The sequence below is a fragment of the Gymnogyps californianus genome, chromosome 2, assembly GCF_018139145.2.
Source record: "Gymnogyps californianus isolate 813 chromosome 2, ASM1813914v2, whole genome shotgun sequence".
NCBI classification, from domain to species: Eukaryota; Metazoa; Chordata; class Aves; order Accipitriformes; family Cathartidae; genus Gymnogyps; species Gymnogyps californianus.
The window spans coordinates 114,113,149-114,137,612 of record NC_059472.1 but is presented as its reverse complement, the minus strand read 5'-3'; the positions used below and the strand labels follow the sequence as shown (position 1 = coordinate 114,137,612).

Sequence of the window (24,464 nt, the reverse complement as noted above, 5' to 3'; positions counted from 1 at the left end):
ATGGAAGCAAGCTGGCCACTTCTGCAAACCCGCGCTTAGCTCGCTTAGCTCGTACAGTTGTCTTCACGCCGCCGAAATGAAAACCCTTTCGGTGCCAGCCTTCCAGCAAAGCGTATGCTGAGAATTACACTAACTTGTGAATTGCTTTCCCCCGATGTTATTTACGACCACGTTATTTCGAATAAGCTTAGTTTCCCTCTGCAAGCTTAGCTGTTGCCAGATAAATCAGCAGCATGTTATGGGTACTGAAATATGTTTTCCAAGCCCTAATCCTGAATACTTTCGAAATTGCAGGCTTAAAAAAAAATAAAATAAAAAAAATTCCTTTTCATGCCAAAACACCCCCAATCCTGTTCCCCATACTGTTAAAATAAGCAAAAGCGATGCCTTTCACCACGCCACGGTGTGGGAATGCTTCTCCCTCCGTCCTTACAGTGTGGAAATAAGCCAGAAATATCTGGCAGCCCCGCCTGCGGTGCCTGATGGGGTCTGGCAGTGCGGCCCTATCTGCGCGCGCTGGGTTCCTGCGATCATGGCTGTAAGGCTTCAGACAGCAGAAGGCTGCTAGAGCAGTTTCTTGGTGACAGCAGTGCTGCTCCCAGACCGTATAACACGCTTTATTACAAGCTGCTCTCTATGATCTGGGACAGTTGTAAATTACGGCGCTTCTTCTCACTTTCTGAGCTCACTAGGCCAGAAATGAAATCTTCTTTGTTCTACATTCACCTTATATCGCCTTGTTTTCTAACTTTTTTCTTTTCATTTTTTTTTTTTTAAACTACCATTTTCCTTTACATCTACCAGGAGAGACGTGGGATACAAAATGTAGATGCATCACTGAGCAAAAACGGAAAAGCATCCAATACTGAATTTTTTGGAAAATGGCTGATAGTCTTTTTTTAATTCTTTCGACTGCCGGCCCTCAAAGCCAAACTCGTTGTCTTTGGGCGTATTCCTACTGCTGTATGTTCACAGAGGGAAAATATGCAGAGGTCAGCAGTTTCAAAGGCAGTCTCTAATTTTAGGTTCTTAGCTTTGGATATTTTGGGACAAAGCTTTGGACACAACAAAAGAAGTGTCAAGGAACTATAAATCTAGATGAAGTAAGTAACACCCAAGACATCTCAAACTGGAGACCCAAAACCAGAGACTCTTCTATTTAAAAAAAAAAAAAAAAAAAGTTTTAGCATTTGCCAGAAAATGTTTTTTCTTAGTCCTTGAGGTTTCTATCCTTCCCCACACTTCCCGCTATTCCTATTTTCATATCGCCATTACAGGCAACTCTGAAATTCTCCTACCAATCCAAGGCCTGCAAAAGTCAAGGGAAAAAATTGCCCTTTCTCATAATGTGCATGTGATCATCTTAAGATTGAATGCTGTGTAAAGTCTGAGTTTTTTTTTTTAAACCAAAAAATGCTCCTTGAGACTTTTTTATTTAGCTGAATGTGTTCTAAATACTTTTAATTAGCAATGTATTGTTTAGTAATATCTTTTAAATATGCAATTTTCAAAAAAATTTAAACAGCAAACAAAAGACCTATTTAAATTCCAATCGCTTAATAAAGCTCAAAAGTGCTGATTTATTAAATAATTTTTTGAAAATTAAATATGAAATATGGAAAAAGTCAAGAAGGCCTGAAAGAAAATTAAATTAAAACAGGTTCACTTAAAATACATGTCACAGATACAAACAAAAAAAAAAAAAAGAAATTAATATTGTTTCAGGAGCTCCAGTACATTTTCCAGGCAGTCCCACTGCACAATCCCATCACTCGGTAGCTAGAGATTTGCTTCAACCAACAAACAGTTGCAGGGACAGCTCTCCTGGAAACTGCAAGCTCAAAATTTAGGAAGGACCGCTGTACCTGATCAAAGGAGAGGGAGCCATCGCAATCTTGCAGTCTGCCAGGAACTGCATCTTGATTTCCATCTTCAAGTTGAAAGTCAAGAATGAGCTCGGTTCCGTCTCTAGGACAGACAAACAGACAGGCGTACATATGCCTGTCAGGTCATGATAACTTCAGTGAGACTTCAAAAGTCATGAACTAGAAGAGATTTTTCAGATGCTCTGGCAAACAGCTTCCACATCACTGACATACATTTTTACATCTTTAAAATGAGCACTGAAATACAAAAGTCTTGTTTTCCACTAAAATTTTGGTCCAAAGCAGTAGTTTCAGCTTACAGTAAATCTTGCGCTGTGGCAGACTGTGGGTTGCTTGTATTGATTCATGGAAGGCAACTAAGAAAAGCACCACTGGGCAAGTTTAAATGTATGGTACTGCAGACGTATGTGTATAGATACGTATATCTACACACACATATTTTTCATGTTGAATAATATTCCCATCCACTAAGTAAGCAAGTCACATTTTATGGTTTATAAAATTTTGAAGTGTTCTGAAATGCTTTTGTGTGTAAAGAAATTAAAAATGCTTTTTGTGTAAAGAAACCGGGCAAACAGATCCTTTTGCACGCCATTGAAACGCAGTCCCCTCCAACGAAATAGCTGGACTGTAAATAGAAAATTTTGTGTTCTCTGATTTTTTTTTAAGACCTCTGAAGGAGCTTTTCTGAACCTATCCATCCCTCCAACACGCCAGCCTTTCTGCTTAGTTCTGCCAGTTAATTCAATGCATATTTCCTCTAACTCGGCAAAACAGGTGGAAGGGCTCTTAAGGACCTTGGTTTGAAATTGAGCATGAAATGGATGTATAAATATAGAGCGTTAAAGACCGTGTGGCTTTTCATAACACCGCTGACTATTGTTTTAAACCCCAAAACCCAAAGCGGGTGCTTGGTCACTGCAGGCGCGTGGTGCGTTGCATAGGTCTTGGCTGTTCTGTGTGCTGGTGGGGGTGACTTGTTTTGCTTTCGTTTTCAATTAAATGATGTTGGAAAAGCTGAGCAAGACAAACTTGCATGTTAATGAAATTGTTTTTTTTTAAAAAAGCTTAAAAAAAAAAAAAAGGCTCATGACTTCTCGTACATGTGATGTGAAAGAGGGCAGAGGTCCCTCACTGCATGGAGGCAGAAAGGCCCTGCTGCCTCTCCCTACCCCATCTCGCCATGGGGAGCCCAACCTTGCCCTGGACCCCCCTCTGGTCCAGGGCAGACCCCCCCACACCCACCCACTGGGGCGGGATGAGATGCTGGCCGGCCGCCGTGGAGCATCCCTTTCCCAGGGGTGCAAGCGCCTGTCCCCGCCGGGGGGAAGGAGGCTACCCCCCCGGGGCAGGGGGAACCCCTGCCCCGGGGGGTAGCCTCCTTCCCCCCCGGCGGGGACAGGCGCAGCATCGGCAGCCGCAAACCCCTCATCCCCTGCCTGTTTGCTGCCTGCACTCGGGGAGGCGCGGGCGGCTGCGGAGCTGCCCTCGGGGAAAGCAGCCCGGCTGGCTAAAATGTGCTGCCTGCCACAGGGAGAAGTAACCGCCTTGGATAACGACCTTCGTGGATAGTCGGGGTGCTAATAAGCTCAGGCCGGAAAAAAAAAAAACAAACCACGTTTCGTGCGTTCATTGCAGCTTTCCCGATGGCTAATCTTAAAACCTAAGGAGGTTTCGCAGTATTTGAATTAAATGATGACGGCCGGGGTCTTGCGCTGCTTGGTGGTGCTTCAAATTATAGCTGCAGAGCGTTGGGAGTACAAACCCTTAGTGAAAATTTCGTCAGCTTTTAGTGACGGTTTTAAACCGAAAAAAAAAAAATCTGTGAAGTACCCAAACTCGGATTTTTTTTTTTTTAATAAAAATGTCATCGCTTCCATTAAGCGTAAACTTTATGTTTACGTGGAAAATACAGTGTATTTTCTGCACATGAAAGGGGCGTTAAAGTCTAATCGCATCCAGCTGACGTGCCGATGTGTGCATATACATATCGCACGTTTGAATAGGTGTTTACACGCCTATGGATGCACCTATACTCGCACGTTTGTAGCGTGTGTGCGTGCGCTCGTAAGCCTGCACCAGAAGCGGATTTGCTATATGGCTCTGGATCAGGATGGATGTGTTTAATGATCCTCCTGGCTGCGAGATCTCCTGCGTGTGTGTCTGTCCGTGTGTCTGTGTGTGTGTTGAGCTATGCCCGGCCGTTCGCGCTCTCCGTGGACAAAGACGTCTCCCGTTCAGGAGTGCAGCAGCCTGCAAAGTGTGAATAATTTTCAGCGAGGAGTTACACTAAGTGGGAAAGCTTTTAGCACATTATCCACTGGCAATTGGACTATAATCTAATTGTCAACCCTCGGGTCTTAATAGAGCCTTTCTTTTTCCGCCATTGGATTTGCATCTGGGAGATGCCTAATGGGTTTAAAAATGCCTCGCATTTTGCTCCAGTAAGCCACCTTCTCGGTGTAGGTGACATTGAGATGTTTTCGTTGTGAGATTGGATCTCGGGTACCTGGGCTTCTGCCTTGCTGGCGCGGCTCTTTTCGTGAAGGGAAGAGCGTGAAGCGGCGGCGAGGGGGGAGATGCCCCCGCCGCAGAAATAGGGCTGGGAACGGGGGTCGCTCCGAAACCGGGGAGCGCAAGGAAAGGGTGAATCCGGCGGAGAGCGCGATATAATTATGTGCAGCAGAGGAGAAAGAAAGCCTGAAAGCAGAGCTGGTAATCGCGTGAAGTTGCAGAGGAGCAAAGCCGGAGCCGGGGAGCCCTGTAGCCATCGCTTTGTAAAGTAGCGATGCGCTCGCAAGGCATGAACGGGCGCTCTTGCGACCCTGCCCGAGGGAATAAACGCGATTCTTTACATAGGACAAGCTGTTTTCATCTACGGGGTGTGGGGGGGAGGATAACAAGAAGAAAAAGATTTTAACTCCTCCCCTCCCGAGGCGGGAATGCGTTCAAGCCACAAGCAGCACCGCGGGTTACCTTGCAGCGGGCGGTGCGGGCTGAAGGGTCGGGCACCAGCTCCTGGCAGCACCGGGCGAGAAGCGGTTAGGATGGGAAGGCGGCAGTGAGGGTCTCGGCAGCGGCACCCCGCACCCGTAGGCTCCCCTTTAATTAAAGGGGAGGGGAGGGGGATGTTCTTGCCCTCTGCACAGGCGAGGGCTTCGGAGGGGAGACGGGGAAATAACGGGGGAGGAGGGGTGGGATGCAAATGCCAGGTTATCCCAAGGGGCGGCCGGGAGAGGAGCGGGTGTCAGCTCAGCTCGGTGCTCTGCGGGGAAATAGCAGCCGGGGCCGGTTTCGGGGCACAGCCCCACGGGTGCCACCGCGGGGCTGCGTACAGATTTGTCTCTGCGCCGTGAAGTGTGCGGCGTGGGGGGCTTCTGCGAGAGAGAAAAAAAAAAAAAAAAGAGCGGTGTCCCCTCCATCACTGCGCGAAACAGTTGCTTGAAAACGGAGCGTGGTCCCCCGCCCGGTCTGCGCCCCTTTCCGCACACCCCGCCCGCCGGGGCTGCCGCAAAGGCGCGCAGGGCCGGAGCTCATGTCACCCCAGCAAAGGTGCACCTGAAATCATCCCTCCTGCTCGGCAGGACGCTAGGTTTCCTGGCGGGTTTCTGCAGGTTTCTGTCCCTCGTGTCTCGTTCCCGTCGTGATTTTGGCTAGGTGAGAAAAGGGCCGGGGAAGAAGCGGCGTTCATCGTTTTCACGGGATCAGCTTTTCGCCTTTGCTTTTCAGGGATCACAGACACGTTTTGGAGGGGGGCTGCAAGCTCCCTGTTTGACACCTGACGGTGAAACTGAGATCTAATCCTGATTAAAGCTGGTAACTGAACGAGCGCGACGAGGTATGCAGCGATTACCCGCAGCGATTACCCGCACGCTGGTTTTTGCCAGAGCACAAGACAGCAAGGAGCTTTTTACGCAAAGGAGGGTGGAAAAAAAAGGTACTTTGGAAGCATAATGAAGCCTAATGAAATGGCTCTGCCATTTCATACCAGACTGACACTAGCGACAAACACATGGATTTGCTAGATAGAAAACAAAAACTCTGCGGTGTAGATGGCGTGTTCTTTATATGCGGATAAAGAAATAACGGAGGATTTAATTTAAAGGGGTTCATACAAGGCAACCGCCCTGCTCGGGCGCAGCAGGGTTTGTACCTCTGCTCTCGGAAGCGGGGTCGGTACAGCGGGGACAGCCGCTCTGTGCCCGGCTGCGGCGGGGACCGGCCGCTCCGGCTGGCATCCCCCGGCAAGGGCGCGCAGGGGTTTGTCAATGACATCCCCTTGGTTGGGAAAGCAGAGGGGGACCAAGAGCACTGGGGTAGTGGTGTGTCCCCTCGACACCCCCACCGCCTCTGAAAGCCCCTCCATCCTCGGAGAGGGCCATGGGCAGGGGCGGCAGAGCAGCCCAGGTGGAGCCGGTCTCTCTCCCCTTTCCCACTCGAGTCCCAGGATCCGCGTGTCTCCCCGGCTCGGCCCCGGCGGGGGAGGGAGCCGCAGCGAGGATTAGGCGGCAGGAGCCAAGCCCCATTCGTTGCCCACGGGGGAGGAGGGGGTGCTCTGGACGTCTAGACAAGGCTCATTTCCTTATCGGAGGCGGAGCGAGGGGAAAACTAAGAAAATAAAGATTCTCGTGGGATAGAGCGAAAGCTTGCATGGCTTAACTGAGCAAAGAAGAGCCATCCCGTGTTGGACATACCCCGTTTAAAATAAAACAAAACGAAGCCCACGGTTTCTTCCCACCCTGGTATTTGATCTCCAAGGTACGAGCAGGGACCCGCAAGCCCCCAAGGCCGGTCCCTCTCCCAGGGGAGCAACCCCCTGCCCGGAGGCGATCGCCAGCCCCGTCCCCGCTCCACGGCCGCGCCGCGGCCTCGGTCTCCCCCTCTCCCGCGGAGCCGCTCCGCTCCTTTCCGCGCCCGGCCGCGCCGTGCCCCCTCTCACCGCGCAGCGCTTCCCCCCGCCGGGGCCGAGTCCTTCTCCCCCAGCTAAAGGCAGTGACCGGTCACCCCGCGGGGCTGGAAATCCCGCGGCGGAGGCAAAGCAGAAAGGGGTCCGGGCTTTGCCGCAGCTCCCGGGGCTGAGCCGATCCCCGCATGTCGGTGTTTTCCAGCCAGGCGCGGCCGGCACCGAAATACCCACCGCCCCCCGCCGCCCCCCGCCCCTGCGCCCCGACGGGCCGGGCACGTCGGGGGCAGCCCCTGCTAGGGACAGGTATGTTACAACCTGGCTGCTCGGGGAGGGAGATAAGCAGGGGGAAAGGGAGAGCTTTGTTTTGCAGGATCTGCGCTGTTACTTTGACGGGAGCTTGGCTTTTTTATTATCCTCATTTGCGCGGCGCATAGAGGAGGTAGGAAACCAAAGGGGACTTAGGCATCCCCACCACTACCACCACCACAGGAAGGGTGAAGAGAATAATCCCCCAGGCTAATTGTACCCTCCCTTGTCTTTCTTTTCAGGCAGGCCGGACCCTGCTTTTCAGGTAGGGCCAAGGGAGCACAGGGCCGGGACCCCGGGACCCCCGTCCCGCCGCCGCCGCCGCCCCTCGCACGCCGGGAGCGGCCCCAGGAGCGGGGCTGCCCCGCAGGGAAACCAGGCTGTTAAAAGGAGGGATGTCCCTCGGAGTAAAGCGGTAAAGCGGTTTGGGGGCTTTTTGTTTGTTTGTTTGTTTTCTTCGGGTTGATGTCGGGAGAATCGTTCGTCTCGTTTTCGCTGTGGGAAGAGGCGATGCTTCGTGAGCTGACCTTGGCGCTGCCGGGTCTCCTGGCTCCCCGGCCGCGGGGGCTGGCTGGGCTCTTCCTCTGCCCCCCTCTCCCCCGGCTTACCCCTTAGGCAAGACCGGGCCCCCAGACCACTGCGGGCCACACTGAAATCCTTAGCCCGCTGCCAAACGCTTCAGGCGCTTCTAAATATGCACGTCCTGTTTGTGATAGAATATGTGTATATACACACACTATTCTATCTATATATTCTCTCTATTAGCAAATTCAGGTAATAAAAGGGCAAACCGCGGCTGGTCCTCGCTCATTTCAAAGCGATAAGGCACTGTCTCGTGTTGCCCACTTCACTGGCTGTGAAGGGTGACCCAAATAATTGTTTCTTCGTATTGATTAATTCAAGTTCAGCAGGGATAGGAGTGGCACAGATCTGTACCTGACCGGGGGTAATCCTTCCAGCAGCACGCCTCTTGGCACAAACCTGCGTATTAAAAGCCCCTCGGATTCTGTTCTAGGTCCAGAAGTCGGAACTTTAGTGACAAATTTGCGTATCCTCTTGAGTCGTTTTAGCGAGCGAGTATTTTCAGTCCTCTTTTTATTTAAAGGACGTTAGTTAAATTCCCCGCTTTTTTATTTATGGGAGGGTGCTTACATGATGTGTTTAAAAAAGTACTGGCGAGCAACTTACTTAAATCACTGCCTTGGAATAATCTGCTCGTTGGCACCATCAGCCCGTCCTGTTTTTCTCTCTGTCTTAAGTGCTTGATCAATACCATCTAGTTTGGTGGAGCCGATGAAACGGAGTTGAAGAAAACCGTGCGATCAGTGGTCCACGCACCGGCTTGGCGGGGACGGGAACCCAGCAAGGGTCTCACCTGGAGTCGGTAGGGGCGAGTACATCTGATTGGGATGACAATATTTGGGATCCGGTGCAGGAAAACCAAGCGCACGCTCAGCCTTAAGGAACCTTCTGTCCCAGCAGAAGGCACGCAACGACGAAAACGGCTGCTTTAAATGTTGTGGTCTTTTAAAATTTGAATTTGAAATAGAAAATTGACACACACGCGCCCGCACGAGAAGAAACAACAATTTCTTTTCCTCCTTTCAACCATCTCCCCACTGATCCTCGCCTCGACAAAGCGAATAGCCTAAGGACCTTCTCGGGAGCATCCCCGGCTGCATGGCCTGCCCCCCCCCCCCCGCCCCCCCCCGGGCTCAGGGGAGCGCTGGGGGGGGGGGGGAGGGGGTCGCGCACCCCGAACCGCAGCCGAGGCCTCGGCGGGGACCGGGGCTGGGTTGCCCGAAGGGGGAGCGGCGGCGAGGAGCCCGCCCGAGGGCCGGCCGCCCCCTGCCCACCCCGCGGGCGGGCAGAGCCCTCCCCTCCCTCCCCTCCCTCCATCTCCTCCTCCTCCTCCTCCTCTTTCCCTCCCTCCTCCTGCCCGCCTCCGCCCCCTCCTCCGCGGCCGGGCCGGGCCGGGGCCCTTGACGTGTCCCGCCGCCGATTGGCCGCCGGCCGATAGGATCTCCGCGGCCCCGCGTTAAGGCGGGGGAGCGCGCAGCGGCGGGCGCAGAGCCGCCTCCCTCCCTCGCTCCCTCCCGGTACTCCCCGCCCGCCCGCCCGCCCGCCCCGTCCGGGCAGCGCCGAGCCCAGCCGCGCCGCTTCTCCGCCGGGTGGCCATGGAGTACACGCCGCCCCCCAAGCCACAGCTTTCCTCCCGGGCCAACGCCTTCTCCATCGCCGCCCTCATGTCGAGCGGTAGCTCCAAGGACAAGGAGTCCCCCGAGAGCACCATCAAGCCGCTGGGTGAGTGGGGACGGGGGTGACCGCCGCGGGGCGCGGGGCTCCCGTCCGTCCGTCCGTCCCCGGAGGAGCCCGCTTTCCGCTCAGGCTCAGCCTCCTCAAAGCTCCGGCAGCCGGGTCGGGCAGCGGCGGGCTTCCCCCTGCCCACAGGTTTCCCCTGCAGAAGGAAAAGCCGCACCGCGAAAGCCTGTTAAGTCTCCTCATTACCCACCGTCGTTTTCAGGCGAGGCTGTTTATAGCATAAACCAGTTTCTAAATTCCTCCAGCTTAAATGACGCCGTTTATTTATCCAGCTTCGCCATCCGTAGAATAATCTCGCACCCTAAGGTAGTTACGTTTCTCTTCGCTGGTATGAAATGAACCTCTCAAATATTTATTGCAAATCATCTATGGTTTTGAAGTCAAGTAAGAGAATCTCCGGTATCGTGCCTAGGCTTACAAGGGGTAGTAAAACTTGTACGTAGACCTGAAAACCCCTTCGCTCCACAGCTACCCGATGTAGGCTCCTATAGACTGTTTTACTTTACATCGACCGGGAGGATTTTTGTAGTAATTCCTCGCGATTTTCGCGTAAGCGATTTCGCTTCTGTTCGGCCGCCTCGATTCAGATTCCCGAAGGCTTTTAAAAAACATCAGCATCTTCCCCTCCTCGCCCCCAATTCCTGCGGCTTGTGGTCCCTGCATGTATCCAAGACTTCGCAGAAAATTACAAAAAAAAAAAAAGTATTAAGCCCTCAGGGCGCCCATGAACAAGATTACATTCAAGCTCATAAGAATTTAGAAAAGGCAGCTCTCAGCCTCTGCTCCATCTGATCAACTGACTCGATAGATTTCACATAGTCCAGAGATTCATTGTAAACTTTATTTTTCAGTCTAGGCAATCACGTAGGCCGGGAATGTTGTAGTATTCCCGTTTGATGTATTTACACGGTCTTGTGTTAAACGTAGCTAGTTTTCTTTTTTTCTTTTTTTTCCCCTGAAAACGCTCGTTCAATTAACTTCACTCTTTTTTTTTTTCCCCCCCAACTCATTCCCCCACGCCATTCAATTAGAAATCGAAGGGAAACGACTGCCTGTAACTCGGCTTTTATTAACCGGAGATGTGGGCGAAATCTTCCTCTGTAGGGGCAGGGCGCGTTTATGCGCCTCCCGTTTCTTGGCGGCGGATCCGTCGCTGCATCCCGGTGCCGCAGCACGGGGCCGGGGCAGAGACCCCCGCTCCCTCCCCTCCCCTCCTCTCCTCTCCTTCGGCCGAAACTCCCACCGGAACCGCTGAAGCCCCCAAAACCTCCCGGGGCTTGCATGGGCGGCCAGCGCCGGCGGCAGCTACCGCACCCGCGCAGCCAGCGCCTCCGCGCAGGTTGCGTGGCCGCACGCAGCTCCCCCGGAGCCTGTTTCTCCAACGGAGTGTGTTCGGCCTCAGCAAAGCGGCTGGGAGGCAGGGCAGACCCGGCTTTCCGGGCGGGTGAGACCGCTCCCGCCGTTGAGTTAGTATTAGGAGCTCGCTTCCCCGCGGAGGAAGCGCGGAGCCTGCGCGGCCGCGCTCGGGCTCCCTCTGTCTTACGCGCTCTAGCCCGCGGTGCAATTTAGGAGCAGCCGCCCGCGGTCCCCCAGCGTGACCCCGGCCCTCAGCAGCCCCTCCGAGCCCAGCGCTCCCGTTTTGATGAGAATTAGTGACCTTCCCATGGAAACCCTCGGTTAGCAGGGGGGCAGCGCGCAGGGCCCGCCCTGCCCCTCCGCGCCCCGCGGAGCGGGTAATAGCCGGGCGGCGATGCGGCCGGCGCCGCGCTGCTCCCCGCCGCCCCCCGGGCATCTCTCCCCGGGTGCCTTCGGGGAGAGGCGCCGCTCCGGGCTCTTCCCGGAGCTAATCTCCCAAAATCACCACCCCTGCCCTCAAATGATGAGCTGACGCCTAAGAAACAGCGCGGATCTGCGGGTGTGCTGGATCGGAGCGGGGGCAGCTGAACGACAAATGCACTTTTTTTTTTTTTTTAATAATAGTTTTTCTCGGCAGTCGCCCCGTCCTGGCTGAATCCCCTCTCTCTTTTTTTTTTTTTTTTTTTCCCCCCCCCCTCCTCAAACCCTGCAGAACAATTCGTTGAGAAATCCTCTTGCGCCCAGCCTTTGAGTGACTTATCCAGCCTGGACCCTCACGGGGATTTTAGCACCAGCCCTTCGTCCCTGTGCACCGAGCCCCTCATCCCCACCACCCCCATCATCCCCAGCGAGGAGATGGCCAAAATCTCCTGCAGCCTGGAGACCAAAGAGCTCTGGGACAAGTTTCACGAACTGGGTACCGAGATGATCATCACCAAATCCGGGAGGTAAGGCTGGGCAGCCCCGCGTTCCCTCCGGGCAGCTTTCTAAAAGTGGCTGGGGGGGGGGGGGGGGGGGGGGGGAGAAAAAGGCAAAACAAACAAAACCCCACAGTTTTTATTGTGGGAGGGCAGCACGGATGAGCTAAGGGGAGGAGGAGGGTGAAGCCCCTTAAGTGCCGCCGCGCTGGTCAGCAGCCCCTCGGCGGGCTCAGCCCGGCGCTGCGCGGCCCTGCGCGCTGCGGTGCGTGGAGCCCCGCGGCGGGCAGAGGGAGCGGCGGCCGCTGCGGTGCGCCCGGGACGGCAGCGGGGTGCGGTGCGGTGCGGTGCGGCGCGGCCGGCTGAAATCACACCGGGGGGTAGAAATGTTGTTTCCCTAACAATTTGGTCTGTAGCTAAAAGAAATCCTTCGTGCGGCGCAGCGATTTTGCGGGGCTGGGTTGTTACAGACAGCAGGGAAACGCGGGGTCGTGGGGAAGTAATTCGGTCAGGGCTTGGTTTGGTTTGTTTTTCTTTTCTCTCGGTTGCAAAAACGTGCAAAAGAATCCCGGGCTTTCTTGTCACCTCAAACCATGCCGTTTCTTCACTAAAGCTTTTGGGGTTTGGGTCAGTCACACGCAGTCCGCAGGAGCCAAATGTCTTGTCGGGTTTTGTAATTCCCCAAAGTTATTTGTTATTAATGTAGTTCCCTGACGATTTTTTTTCTAACGAGCTCTACCAGCATGTGTTTTAAAAAATAATTAAAAAAAAAAAAGTACGTACAAACTCTGCAATTTGAATTTCAAAATTTTAAACTGTTTAAAGTTATTTATTTTTGGTCTACAGCATAACCTTACATTTTAAAGTTGCGTTTTGTCAAAATTTAATTGAAGAAAGGAAAGTTTAGTTTTGAAAATTCCTCTCAAATATCATGAGCAGGCTTAAAAGAACATGCATCTAAAATATGCGAGAATAATAACAGAAATAATTTCTGCAATATTTCCCTAGCACTAGTATGGATCCCATTAAAAAAAAAAATCGATGTTTCTAAGGACTTATGTACCTTAGGTACAACTATTTTCTGAAATCGTTGTGTACTTTTAATTAACAGGCAAAAGTACATTTCTCCTTTACTTTTTCACTTCTACGATTTTTTTCTTTTTGCTTCCAAAAAACCGTTCTGATTTCAAGCTGTATTTCTGTGCATATTAGAGAGATACACAGGATTTAACTTCTATCATGCTGAAGCAGAATCAATAGATGCTTTAATTATTTTTTGTAGGTGGTTTAAGTATAATTCTTACTTTTAGCAGCTTTTCAGAAGCTCTCTTATTTCTGTTCTCCATCCACCTATTTATTTTCTGATTTGCCTTTATTTCAGGAGAATGTTTCCTACAATCAGGGTTTCCTTCTCGGGAGTGGATTCTGAAGCCAAGTACATTGTGTTAATGGATATTGTTCCTGTGGACAATAAAAGATATAGATATGCCTACCACAGGTCTTCCTGGTTAGTGGCTGGAAAAGCTGACCCACCGCTCCCTGCAAGGTATGCAGATTTTACTGCTGGTCTTACTTTTATTTTCTTTCTTTTTTTTTCTTTTTTTTCCTTCAAGAAATACCTGCTATTAATCTTTCCACACTGTTTGCAAACAGTGCTCTGAGACTTTGAGTCTGTGCTCAACAAAGTTGATTGCAAAACTCTGATTAATTTCTGTGATGCAGAATCGGGCCTCAAACCTCTGCCTGAGGCTTGATTTATACTCAGTGTTCCAAGGCATGCAGGATTTCGCTAAACGCTTTATATATATATATATATTTTTTTTAAATGAAGTTTGCTTCAATTGAGATAAGAAAGCTTTAAAAAAAAAAAAAAGAAAAACAGATATTGATTTTTCTCTTGGGTTTGCCCCCCTGCCCCCACCCCCCAGCATTTGACCTCATAATTTAAAGCAATCCAAGCACCATCAGCCAAGTCCAAGTAGAAAAACTACATTACAGTTCAGCGCTGTTTATTTTCGAAATTATGTTATTCCTTGATAACATATCCAGCGTTTGCTAACTGATAAATTTTATCCTCGCTTTTAGTTGTCTCTTAGACAGCAGGCAAAGTATGGATCAGTTTTACAGCACAGAGATTTTTTTTGTTGTTGTTAAGAAATCATGACATTTTCTGAGACATTAGGAAAAAATCAAGTAAATTCCCTCCCTTTTCTATACAGAAACAAAATGCTGTAGAAAATTAATTTGTAAAATCATTCCGTTAATGTAATTAATGACTGACTCAGCATTGGGAAACTGAGGCTGCAGCACTAGGCTATACGGCAGGAGGGCACTTCAGAGGAGACCCACACTTGATTGTATTCAGCCCAGCACTTCAGTACATACTTAAGTCCCCAAGTCCAGTAAAACCGAAGCACATGTCGAACGGCTTTGCTGAGTCAGAGCCGGAGATACGGAAATAACGTGGATGCCTCTCTGGCTTCAAAGAAACTTTTTGTGGAGGGCTCTACGCAGGCAGACAGATCCGCTCCAGGTGGCTTAGCCCAGGGTTAAGAACTTGCTTATTACAGAGACAGAAGTTTGAAGTGAAACACAAGAAATGGAAGCGCATTTTTTCTGTGTGTGAGTATAGGGACCAAATCTTGTAGGCTTTCCTCATATAAATAGTTCAACTGAAATCTTGCTGACTGCTGATCTCTGGAAGGCGGCTCAGGGAAGTAAACAAACAAAAAGCGCATGCAGAGAAGCTGTGATTAAAGACAGCAACCTAGGAGTTATGTCGGCTTTGTTTTCATGGCCAAAAACTCCTTCTTGCAATGTGGTTAACGTCTGAGGGCTTCATTTGACGTATTGTAATGGGCACTGATCAAAACCCAAAGAAAAAACACGATCCTGCTCCAAAGGAGTCAGCATCAAAAGAAGAAATAAGGGAAGGACAGAAATAGTTTTAAGGCAGGGTTCTCCCCTTCTTATTTTTCTGTTCGAGTGCCTTTTGGGATACCTTTAAATAGCTTGCTAATTCACACTCTATCTGGCATAGACTAGTTCACTGAGGAAATACAAGAATATGAGACAAGAGGTTGATCCTTGGAATAATTAGCAACTGCCCTACTGAGTGTTTTAGAGCTGGGGTCAAACCTTCTTGGAGTTTAATATTTATTATCATTGTATTCTGGTAGCTCTTTGAGGTCCCCATTGGATCAGTGCCCCTGTGTGCAAATGTGTATCTGTGCTGTTTCATTTTCAGGATGTTTTGCCCCTACGTGTAAATGTATACCTTTCCTGTTTAATTTTCAGGATGCTTAGCCAAAAGACCATTGATCATAGCACAGGCACAGATTACTTTTTCTTTGTATGAATGGTACTTACATATACATTTATACACTTTCTCCTTCTTACGCTCCTGTTTGGTGAGAAAAAGGATGTCAAGAGGTTCAGCGTGCCAATGTTTGCATTACTAGTGTTTTTTTCTGGAGTGTTAATGCATCTTTTTGAGGTGGGAGGCCTCAGTCTTGCTCGAACAGGTTAAAAGTAGTACTCCTCCCATCTTGAAACAGGTTTGGTCCTGCTCCAGTAGCAGCAGCCCTTAATGAAGTTATGATTTCTTGTCCTCCAAACACACAGTTTTAGTTCTCCTTACTTGAGGAGTGTCAGTGAGGGGCGTATATGTGCTCAGCGTCTGGGCGCTGGTACCAAGGTGCTAACTCCCCATGCACATCACCGCCTGCATCTGCGTAGGCACAACGGCATCAGGGGAATTATTCAGGAGTCACGTTGTGCATGGGTGTAAGACTTTGCAGGATCGAACCAGTTAGATGTTTTGCTCTTTCCATTATAAAAATAACTTTCAACGCTAAGACAGCTTTTTTTCAAAATTAATAAGTATTCTGTGATTCTGAAAGATTAGCCCTTCGGGGAACTTTCTATAAAAAACAGTTTTATCCCTGTCTTCCTGCTGTCAACGTTTAAGACAAGTTTATGTTGCAACGAACACTTAAATAATACTTTTCAGAGAGTCTTTTGTCAATCTTCTAAAGTGCTATCTGGGAATAGAATTCCTATGTGATATTTAATGTTTGTTCTTCCAAATTGCTAAGACTGTGTGAAACATCAGTTTAATAAGTTTCAGCATGTACCTTTATTTGCTCTTCTTCCTTTTTCACCTCCTTTCACTCAAAAGTCTTTTTTTTTTTTTTTAACTGTATTTGGCTACAATTGTTTGTTTAATGAAATTATAGTGTTTACATGCTTACAGAGAACTCTAGGTAGGAAACCTTCAAAAGGTATTAGATTTTGCAAATTATTTGAGACATTAAGGTAATTAAAAGCAGCATGCACGGGGCTTGTAGGACCAGACCAGCTGTTAAACTAAATAGAAGGAGGGCGGTGTTGCATTCCAAAATATGCAAGAAGGAAGCAGTACCCAAACCTTGCATATATCATGAAACATTATATACTGTGGAGCAAATTCACATCCAAATATGGCTCCTAAAGCCTTTGTGAATTGAAGCGAGCAGCCCCTCGCATCTGGCCGGCCTTAGGCAGCAGAGCCCGCACGAACTTCTGGGGGAGCCTCGTGTGCTGCGCTGGAACGTGCACGTTTTTTTCTCTAACCTGTTTGCTCGTGCACGCTCATGGTCTTGTCGACGACTTCTGCTTCAGAGGGCTATACGTCTAGCTTTCAACTCTCTTCTCCGAGGCATACAAGCTCAGGCTGTAGGAGAAACATGCGGATAGGTGTAGTTCACCAGGTGGAACCATGTGTTGCAGTGGGATCGACGGCGTGTAGCAAATCAGTAAAGAAAAGCAAGGTCTATTAATACACTTATGTAACTGATATTCAGGTGCCCATCCTTCAGTGATTTTCCCGTTAGCGCTCTGCTAACATCCAGGCACTTCGTAGTTTGAAAGCAGTGCCAAGCATTAACCTCCTATGGTGTAAAACAATTGTGCTCAGCTTTTAGACACGTGAAGATCTTTACTTGTTCCCCAGCGCATATTTGAAATAGTTTGGCTTTTTGGTTCCAATCAGCCAAACCTTGCTGAGCCTGACACTCTGTGATCACAGTAAACATTATTAGCTATCCAGACATTCAAAATCAGGAGTCAGGCTCCAAAAAAAAAAAAATCATAAAACTGGCTGAAAAGTTGCAGGACACTTTTGGGACTCTTTTTGTTTTGCCTTCTCTAATTCAGGGCTCTGAAGATTGAGGTTTTCAGTTTTTTACAGGAAGGCAAAGTTAATTTTCATGAGAGGTAAAATTCTTTTGACATAACAGGATTCCAGGTCTTGGGTTTTCAGATATATCATAATTTTTCATGAGCCTTGCAGTGTGATCAGCAGAGTCGATAGCAGTGAGGACGCCTGTATGCTAGGAATATTTTATTGCGACAGGAACCCTGGCTCAGCATCCCTCCCGTGGACATAGCTATACCAGCCAAGCTGTGCTTTGGATCAACGTAAGGAAAACATCCTGCACATTTGAAACAAGCTGTGCTGGTAAAACTTTAGTTTCATTGTGTCTTGGGGATTCTGCTGGCAAAAACGGAGAGTGCAGGATCAAATCTCCTTCCTCTTTGAGCAACAGAGCTGCGCTCCCCGGAGTCTCTAGTACGGGCATTCCTTGATTAGGGATCAGCATAGTCTATCAGAGAGTTACGCCCTATTTAGTGGTTTTTCCATTCTCCTCTCGCCTAACCAAAATCGTAGCTCAACAACAACAACAACTGTTTATCTTTCTAACCTGGCATCTCAGCGCTGCCCCACCCACCTAATGGAAGAAATCCATCCGTGTGGCCAAAGATGTCACCCAAAATGAGAGTCAGGCCCTCAGCGAGTGATAACCAACACCGACAGAAGCAGAACGGGTCTGGTTTGCACTAGCTGAAGGTCTAGTTCAGCTCGTAATTCACTATCACAAAAGAACGTTTGAGTTAAATAATTTTCAGCAATACATTATTCCTATAAAATCATTGTTTTTAAATAGCCTGGCACTTGTAATTAGTCTAGTCATAATGTATATATCATTGTATCTACATGTCTTCTGTGCTTCCTTTTCTTCTGCTTAATTTCCCAAGTGGTGGATTGTTAATTACAGAGCTGCAATTAATTTTTCATGTCAGGCCACTGTGCTGGACTGCAGCCTTCAACCTCTTATAAACAGACGTCACCACAGCTAACGTGTGATCGAGTGCAGGTTAAAATCATTATCGCAGCTTAATGTTACATATAAAGAAAAATGCATTTTTATCTGCATTCCCCCATTATCTCTCTAACGACACCATGTTTTTTCTCTCAGAGCTGTAGTCATTGTTATTTTAAGTGCTTGTTAGTACAGCTGTGGGGAAAGACATGATCAATTTTTCATTTGGGAAAAGACACAACAGCGAATGTTAGTTAATGTCTCCATTTTAGATAACTAGATAAAATAATAAGTATGGTTAGAGAGCAATCTAGCACTCGGACACAGTATTCTTCATTACGTTCCAGTGAATTAAACAACTCAAGTCATCTGCTTTACTGTCTTTCGTTAATGGTCGTATTTCAGATGTTCATTAATTTGGGGGAGATTGTCTTGTTCGAGTAGCAGATCTGTATTACCCTAAGCTCTCAGGAAATCCATGTCTGTGAAACCACCGCATATCCTGAAAGCAAGATATTACCGGCTTTTTAATTTCATGCAGAGGTTGTGCCCACGTGCAAACCAAGGGGTGAGATTTTTTTTTATGAGCAGGCCTTTTCCTTGTGTTTTTTAGGTTGTATGTGCACCCTGACTCCCCATTCACGGGAGAGCAACTGCTGAAGCAGATGGTGTCCTTCGAAAAAGTCAAACTCACCAACAACGAGCTGGATCAGCATGGCCACGTGAGTAGCCCTCCTGGTGGGAAAGGGTAAAGGAACCGCCATAGGGGAATCGCTCGCTTGTGCCACAGGGCTAAGCTTGCGGGAGAGAGACTGTGATGGGGAGAAGCTGCCGTGGCCCCCACGTTACACCTCTCTTGGCTGGCCCATTGTACTGCAGTGGAGGAAGATGCTGCGTGAAGCTTCAACACGTTGGGTTTTAATCTCTGTTGTTGAGGAACAGGTGACTTCAGAAATGAAGTTTTTTACCTTTCATAAAGTAGAGCCCATGTCAACACAAGCATTCAAATTATGCTCCTACTGCCGTCAGAGGCAGGATGACCATAGGGGAGAAGTTCAGGGTGGAGTTGAGCATCAAAGCATGGGAGAGGAGGGAGGCAGGTGAGCTTTTTGTTGTGCTTCTGCCTGCGTTTTGCTGTGACACGGCAGTACGCTCTACCATGTGCACTGGTTAGCAAGCTCACATGCTTTTCCATGTGTGCTTGGAAGCTCCCTCTCATTACAGGCAACCTATTGGGGTTGAGTCCATCAATAAGTGCTCTTTTACTTCCAGACTCAATGCAGCATGGGCACAGAGTCACCAGAAAATACTGGTGTGACACCAAAACAAAGGCTGTTGAATTATAAAAATAAGTGTGCCTCAGTTGCCCTTGAAATAACTGTAGGCTATCTGCAAGTTAAGGTGCCACAGGGTGGGCTTGGGCCTCTAAAGGAAACAGGTCCCCACTCTGATTGGTACCAGTTTGTTTTCACAAGCCCTGAGGCTGGAAGCTGGTAAATAGAATGCAGAGCTGCTGGCCATGGGCTCCCGCTATGCTCCATCAGCGGGGACAACTCCTTTAGCTACCTGACTGTCTAACGGTAGGTGGTAAGAAAAAGTGTTGTCCGTCCTGCCCCCTCCCCAAAAGTGCCTGTAAAGTGCAAGAATGGCTTGGTAGCACCTCCAAATTGCAAAGGAAGAGCTGGGCTCGGTGGTTCCCCAGGGGAAGGCTGAAGGAGCAGGGGGACGGATTTGAAAGGGCTGTTGGCTGAGAACGGGGCAGTTAAGAAGAACGAGCATAAAGGCAGTGTTAGTAAACGAGGTGTCGGGAAGAGAGGAATGATTTTGAACTCTGAAGCATGTGTAGGGGTAACTAACCTGTAAAGCTGAATAATTGTGGCATACACGGTATCAGAAATCCCTCCCCTAGTGTGATATTTATTGCCTTTTCAGACTGTGTGAGACCGTGGTCGTTTGCCAGAGCTGTGTTCTGTGCAAATGCTTCTCATCTGAAAGAGAATTTTTACTTATTTCAAGACATAAGAATTGAACCACAGCCATGATCATTTAAAATACATCCTGGAAACAACAACAAAAGTAGTTAAAAAACCCCCCAAAACAAAACAAAAGAAAGCCCAGATTAGATGCCTCTGTGTTGTTCTTTTGTAAAGATCCATCTGAGGGTATATTTTTCTTGAATCCAGTTCCCACTGTTGTTCCCTTCCTGACTAGTGGAGAATGTCTTTTTTTTTTTTTTTTTTTCTTTCTCTCTTTTATTTCATAATCTGTAGAAGGGCAAAGCTGAAGATTTGTGGGCTCTATCACCGAGTGATGATAGAGCAGTATACGTGCGCATTTAAAAAGAAGCATTTTTCATCATAACAGGGGCCATGTGTGCCTCTAATAAAGGGCTCGCAGCAGTATATTGCAAACTAGTTAGGAGCGGTGCAGTTCCCAGAAGCCCAGACGAGTATAAAAAAGAAGTAGGTCTGAGAAGCTGTCGGGAAGAGAGACATGTGACAGAGCAAGAAGACGTAATTGTCTCAAATACAGGCAGTAGGAGAAAATGATCCGTAGCGTTTGAGATGCAGCCTCCCGATTAACTTTCCACGAAGCGGCAGAGGTGGATCCCATTCTTTACGCAAAGGCTTTGGACAGCCAAAGTCGATTGAAGTTTTGCATGTTCAGTTAAGAATAAGCCCCGAAGGCTTGATCCCATGTTGAGATTTGCGTGACAGGTCTTACGCCTTTGCGGAGCACTCCCGTGTTAATATTTTGTGGTTTTTTATGTTCCAAATTAGGGTGTCAGGTTTTATATGCTGCCTTATTGAAGCTATGTAAATACCACCATTAGATGCTTAGTAGAATTAAGGAAGAAATTAATTCTCTGGAGCCTTTAAGGAGGGCTCACTGTGCTATGGCCAATGGCATTTCTGAGCTCCTGTGTACTCAGAGAAGGGGAGAATTGAAATGCCTCCTGAAACCTCTCCCTTCAGTTTGAAAGAGCCATTCTTCACTGACAAGATCTTTTTAATTGACCTGCTAAAATATTAATTATGTTTGATAAGGCATGTTGGTTCCTGAGGAAGTTTTAATGACCTAAAAGACACCTTTAAATACTAGTTATAGGTAGAGAAGCTGGATCCAACCTGATTCCAGTTTGTTCTAGTTGCTTGCTTTCTCTGTCCTCCAGAAGACAGTTTTGGTTGTTAAGGTAATTGTGGTGTTTTATTTGTAGAGTGGTTCATTTCCTGAAAAGGAATCTGAAGAGAAGAGAGGCATTTGTTTATTCTAGCATTTGTTTGTTTTCTCTTATTCTGAGACTTCTGGAGTTGGCAAGCATCTCTGTTTGTGTATCTTCAGCAGCATGCATAACCCCATAGCTACGTAAATTTTCTCCCCAAGCATCAGGCAGAAGTCTCATTTCTGTGTGCATGACATACAGCTTGCTCCATGGAAACACTTTCAGATATCCTTACCGGAGGAAGGAAATGGCTCCTCGCTCTGGATTTTTACAGCTGAGCGAGTAATTCCCACTTTTCTGGTTGTGGAACATTTATGAACGTGATTTTCCTTCCAGATTTCTGGTGATGTTTTTCACAGAGACTGCTTCTTTTAGGACTTTTTGGTTGCACTTAGTTGGGGTGGCATTGTTTCTGGTTTATGGTGAGGTGAACCATGAGCGTATACATTATCGTAATTGCTTTTCTGGCATTTATGATAGCAAAACTCAAAACACATGGATGTTTGCAAAAGCAAACACAGAGGTGTCAACATGGCCAACAAGTAACTGTGAAAGCGAGGGTTTCAGAATAGCCACAAGGAGTTATGCCCAGGGTTTTTTTTAAAGTCAACCTGGCAGAATTTAGGAACCTCCATGCTTTTAGAAAGCAAACTTTGTCTGGTAACTCTCTTCTTCGGTGAATATGGAAGCTGCATTCACAGCATAGTTCCTGAATTCAAAGTCACCTCGAGGATTTTGCAGCTGGCATCCAGATTGCCTCTGGTGACTGGTCTGTAGCCAGTGGGAGCCAGATGCCTACAAACCTGCCTGACCTTACAGCAAACAGGATCCTGTAAGGACAGATCCTGGTCATCACCCTGCTGCAAGCTGTCAGCACGAAGGCAGATGGGATGGCTGGGGGCCTGTGACCACGCTGTACTGCCAGTAAGCGTGTGCCAGGGGGCTGCCATAAGTATATGTGCACCTGATGTTTCTGTCAGGGCACACCAGTGTGAGTATTGCAGAGCTGGCATCAGGGATTTTCTGATAGCTACGCTGTGCAGGTAGGGCACTGCTTGGACTTTGAGACCACGCTTGGGGGCTGCTCTGTGAGGTGCACCCCGTGTATCTAACTCTATTAGGCTGTTTTGATGGTCCTAACATAAGAAGTCCCAGGGATATTAAGGGGTATCTTTGCGCGGTATCCTGCTGACTTTAACATCAGCGAGTACCGCAATGTCGGCAGCCTATGCGGGGATGCAGGTGGAGCGCTACATACACAGATCCTCACGAAAAGAAATAGTGACCTTAACCTTGGCTGTGGGTCTTTTGTAACCTCCTGGCTACATTCGATACTTGTTTTGTACCTGAATGACCCGACTTGCCTCTGCTGGGAACGCGCAGGGTAGAGCATTGTGGCAGGGGATGTTATCCATGTGCACTTTTGGTTTTGGAAAACTTTCATAAAGGATTACGTGGTCTTGTTTGAGAAATGGAGTTTCTTTATCACAATTTGCATTCACAGAGGAGTGAAAGGAAAGGGCATGTGTGGGAGCTGCTCTGTCATAGCTTTTTCCTCCTTCCGCTCGGCTGCTGCTCAGATGTAATGCCTTGGAGTGGATATCGCAGCCATGAAAGGCAATGGGAAGCGCCGAGCTCTGTGGGCCAACCTCTCAGTAAGCTCATCACCATCCATGCACCGTCCTTTAAAATGTATTTTCCAGCTGGTTAGAGCAGCCCAAGTGACTAGGATGGTAAGACAAAATTTTACAAAGAGAGGGAAAAGTGCTGAGGTTATTAAAGGCAAGGTCAATGGCCGTTGTGTGTGCGCGCATATATAAAATGGTGAAGTGATTTGAGAAAGGACCTGAGCTGGTAAAAGCGGACCTGCAACACTTTCAGGACGACGGTTCCTCATCACTGTAATGACTTTCTGGTTGCTGTGTGCCCCCCTCCAAAGTCACAGTGCGAGTCTTAGCAATATTTGGCCCCAAAGGAGCAGCGAAGAAAACGCTGATGGAAATTTTAGGCATGACAAAGCTGTCTCTAAGCTCTCCGCTCCAATGCAACGTGCAACCTTTCTCATTGACTGAGTTAGCGTGAAACACTGCACCACTTCTGCTGTGCTTCAGCTGAAGTTAACGCTTCCCGAGGAACGCACATTAGCTATTCCAGATGTACAGAGCTGACTGTAACGTCATTACGGCCCCTGCAAAATAGAACCACCCACACCATTGTCAATTTTGTCTTGTGACTGTGATTATATCCAAAACAAGGACTGGTGCGAGCCCAGCTCTGTATTTAATTCTTATATTGTAATACTGTGGTTAGAGGCAGCCAAACAGGCCTCCAACCAGTGGTAACTGAAGCAAGTGGGACTCTCGGTTTGACTCCAGTGAACGTTGAAATGGGTTAGTTGGTACGTTAGGTTTAGAATTGCTTTGGGAGCTCGTGAACAATTATTAATGAGGATAAAATGGCAAAACCTGGTCATTTTGGGTTTCTGTACTGGTTTTCTTCCTTGCTCGCATTTTCGGTAATCTGTGGTGAAGAGCGTCTACAAAGTAGTTTACTGTGGCAAACCTTTAAAGCAAAAGGGTCTGGGGAGTTTTATTTTTGTTCAGCTGGTTTGTGGTGGTGGTGGCTTTTTGGTTGGGTTTTATTTTTTTCTGTTTTTTTGAGAGGTTCCTGGCTGTTTTCATTCTGCACCTGCACATTTTTTCAAGTGTGGATTCTCAGTCACAAGCTTTCAAGAGTTACATATTTACACTTGCAGCTGACGCCTGCAAACTGGGGCACATGCTAGCAATAACAAATTCTGTATGTAAAACACCTCACCTGTAGGAACAGGTATTTATGCTTCAAAAAACATGTGCTCACCAGTGGTGTAGGAGTGAGAGGAAACTAGCTCCTGGGATGCCTGCTTTTCCACCTTCATTTTCTGGAACTGCCCAAAAGAGCCGGAGGGTTTGCTCTGAAAATCAGCCCCTGGCTAGTTAGATTTCAGGTGTCTTCCCTGCAGTGTTAATTAGATCTTTTTTTCCCCCCTACGGTTTTGTAGACTTCGAGGGTCCTGTTAACCTTCCTCTCAGGACAGTGCCTTGTCACTCTTTCTTGCAGATCATTTTGAACTCCATGCACAAGTACCAGCCAAGGGTCCACATCATTAAGAAGAAGGATCACACAGCTTCTTTGCTAAATCTGAAATCGGAAGAGTTCAGGACATTTATCTTTCCAGAGACAGTTTTTACTGCTGTTACCGCCTACCAGAATCAATTGGTGAGTACAGTTGCTAATTTCCACGGATTAAACTGAATCCCACCCTGCTGAAAACTCCCTTTTTCCCAATCTAAACTAGGAAACTTTCTCATATAACCTACCTATCCATGCCAACGTCTGTAGTGACTGTGCCCAATCTAATTCATA

The 24,464-nt window shown here is 48.2% G+C and overlaps 1 protein-coding gene across 1 annotated transcript in view; it reads left to right on the top strand.

Annotated features, from left to right (window-relative positions):
* The first annotated feature begins 9,267 nt into the window (after positions 1-9,267).
* TBX20 (T-box transcription factor 20) overlaps positions 9,268-24,464 on the top strand; it is a 34,835-nt gene continuing 19,638 nt past the window's right edge. Inside the window, exons 1-5 of the mRNA XM_050892075.1 lie at positions 9,268-9,402; positions 11,489-11,723; positions 13,075-13,239; positions 18,450-18,558; positions 24,159-24,317. Of these exons, the coding sequence (XP_050748032.1) occupies positions 9,276-9,402; positions 11,489-11,723; positions 13,075-13,239; positions 18,450-18,558; positions 24,159-24,317 (795 nt within the window). The 5' untranslated portion in view covers positions 9,268-9,275. The remainder of the gene's footprint in view (positions 9,403-11,488; positions 11,724-13,074; positions 13,240-18,449; positions 18,559-24,158; positions 24,318-24,464) is intronic.